The sequence below is a fragment of the Parus major genome, chromosome 28 (assembly GCF_001522545.3).
Source record: "Parus major isolate Abel chromosome 28, Parus_major1.1, whole genome shotgun sequence".
NCBI classification, from domain to species: Eukaryota; Metazoa; Chordata; class Aves; order Passeriformes; family Paridae; genus Parus; species Parus major.
Window position 1 is genome coordinate 3407530 of NC_031797.1, and position 2096 is coordinate 3409625.

Consider the following 2096-nt stretch of genomic DNA (forward strand, 5'->3'; position numbering starts at 1 on the left):
TCCTCCCATCCCGGCATCCTGGCAGCTGCATCCGTGCTGCCCGGCCATCCCTGGGCTCCCGCATCCCGGCATCCTCCCATCCCTGCATCCCTCCATTCCCGAATCCTCCCATCCCTGCATCCCTCCATCTTCCCATCCCTGCATCCTCCCAGCCCTGCGCCGCTCAGCGCCCCGTGAAGCCCCTCCGAGGAGCTGAGCCGTGAGGCCCAGTTTTGGGGAGCAGCGGGGGGGGCCGCGGGCAGGCTCAGCACCAGCCCCGGGGGCTCCGGACCCCCCGTGCCCGGGGATGAGGCAGCGCCCGGGGGGACACGAGCGGCGCCGCAGGTAACGGTACGTGCCGGGCCACGACCCCACCCCAAAATTCCCGGGGGCGTGCGGAGGGCCGGGGGGGTTTGGGGGAGGCTGCAGGAATCGGGGTGCAAAGCAGTCCGTGGGGGCTCGGCCCGCCGGGCTCTGGGGGATCCCCAGACAGGTGGGAATGGGATGGGAAAAGGGGGAGGAGGGCGGTGGGAAAAGCCGGGGGGGGGGACCCATCCCACAGAGGGGGGAATTATCTTGGAAAAGGCATCGTACGTGCCGGGTGGGAAGGGGATTTGTGGCCGTAATTCCATGGCGCTCGATAATCCCGCGCGCTGGTTTTTCCCGAGCCATCTGGGCACTCCCGGCAGCGCGGGGGGGATTGGGTGGGGGTGAGGCGGGGGGGCTGCGGGGATCCATGCCGGGGTCTCCCCTTGCCAGCAGCTGGCGGCAGCTCGCAGCCCCCAGCCCACCATGCCGTCGTCCAAGAGCGGGAGCGAGTTTTGGATCGAGGGATCCCACCGGGAGGCGGCACTGGAAGATTTCTACATCGTGGGCCCCGAGCTGGGACGGTACCGGGCGGGGAGAGCGAGCAGGGAGGGGCTGGGAGGGGCAGGAGCCCCCTCGGGGTGGGAGAGGGTCCTGGATGGGGCAGGGACTGGTCTGGTGGGGAGGGGGCTGGAGGAAGGCAGGAGGGAGGGAGGGAAGCAGGCGGGGATGGAGTGATGTGGGGAAGGGTGGAGGAATATGGAGGGGATGGATGGGAGGGTTGGAGGGATTTGGGGGCGGTGGTGAAGGGGAATGAGGGGTGAAGGGATGCAGGAAAGGATGCAGGAAGGGAGGGACAGATACCGAGAGGATGGGTGGGTGTGGGAGGAATGGATGAGGAGGGATGGAAGAATGGAGTGATGCAGGAAGGGATGGACAAGCTGGGGAGATGGATGGGTGCAGAAGGGCTGTGGAAGGATGGGAGGACGGATAAGGGGGATGGATGGTGACAGACCCTCCCCTCTGGTGTAACCTGGTGCTTGGACTGTGCTGTGACACTGCTGCCAAGGTCTGGGAGCTCTCACTGGGGGTTTGCAGGTCGGGCCGGGGGTCTCTGGGCCTGTGGAGCTGGATATTCCTCATGCCCATGGCAGTGGGATCGTGGGGAGACCCATCTCCCCTCTGAGCACCCCAAGGCTCCAGGGTGGGCAGTCAGGGTCCTCCCTGCCAGGCAGCACCAGCCTCCACAAAGATTCCCAGCTCTGGATTGGGTTTGGAGGGCCCATCTGAGGGCTGGGATCCCCGGTGAGATGTCCTGGTGCCCCTCAGGCAGGGGGAGCTGGGAGCCTGTGGGGGGAATTTTGGTTTGTGGGAGCTCCGGACTGTGTCAGTGGGAGGAGGCAGTGCTGCCTCGGAGCCCTTGGTGGATTTGGTGGTTCAGGCTGGGCCAGCCCCGGCTGCCACTGGTTTTAAATCCTCAGAGAATCCTAAAAACCAGCAGTTTTGGTGAAAGCAGGAATTTAAGGGTTTATATCAAGGTGTGGCCACATCAGCCCAGGGCTTGGCAGCACCCAGCCCTGCACAGAGGGATGTAGGACAGAAGGACAGGCCTGGAGCCCCTGGAATCCATCCATCCATCCATCATCCATCCATCCATCCATCCATCATCCATCCATCCATCCATCCCTCAATCCATCCATCCATCCATCCATCCCTCAATCCATCCATCATCCATCCATCCATCCATCCATCCCTCAATCCATCCATCATCATCCATCCATCCATCCATCCATCCATCCATCCCTCCCTCA

At 64.1% G+C, this 2096-nt stretch overlaps 1 protein-coding gene across 1 annotated transcript in view; it reads left to right on the forward strand.

Moving 5' to 3' along the window:
* The first annotated feature begins 6 nt into the window (after positions 1–6).
* The window catches only part of LOC107215374 (calcium/calmodulin-dependent protein kinase type IV-like), a 15568-nt gene continuing 13478 nt past the window's right edge, over positions 7–2096 (forward strand). Inside the window, exons 1-2 of the mRNA XM_033520094.1 lie at positions 7–330; positions 742–869. Coding sequence (XP_033375985.1) covers positions 772–869 — 98 coding nt within the window. The 5' untranslated portion in view covers positions 7–330; positions 742–771. The remainder of the gene's footprint in view (positions 331–741; positions 870–2096) is intronic.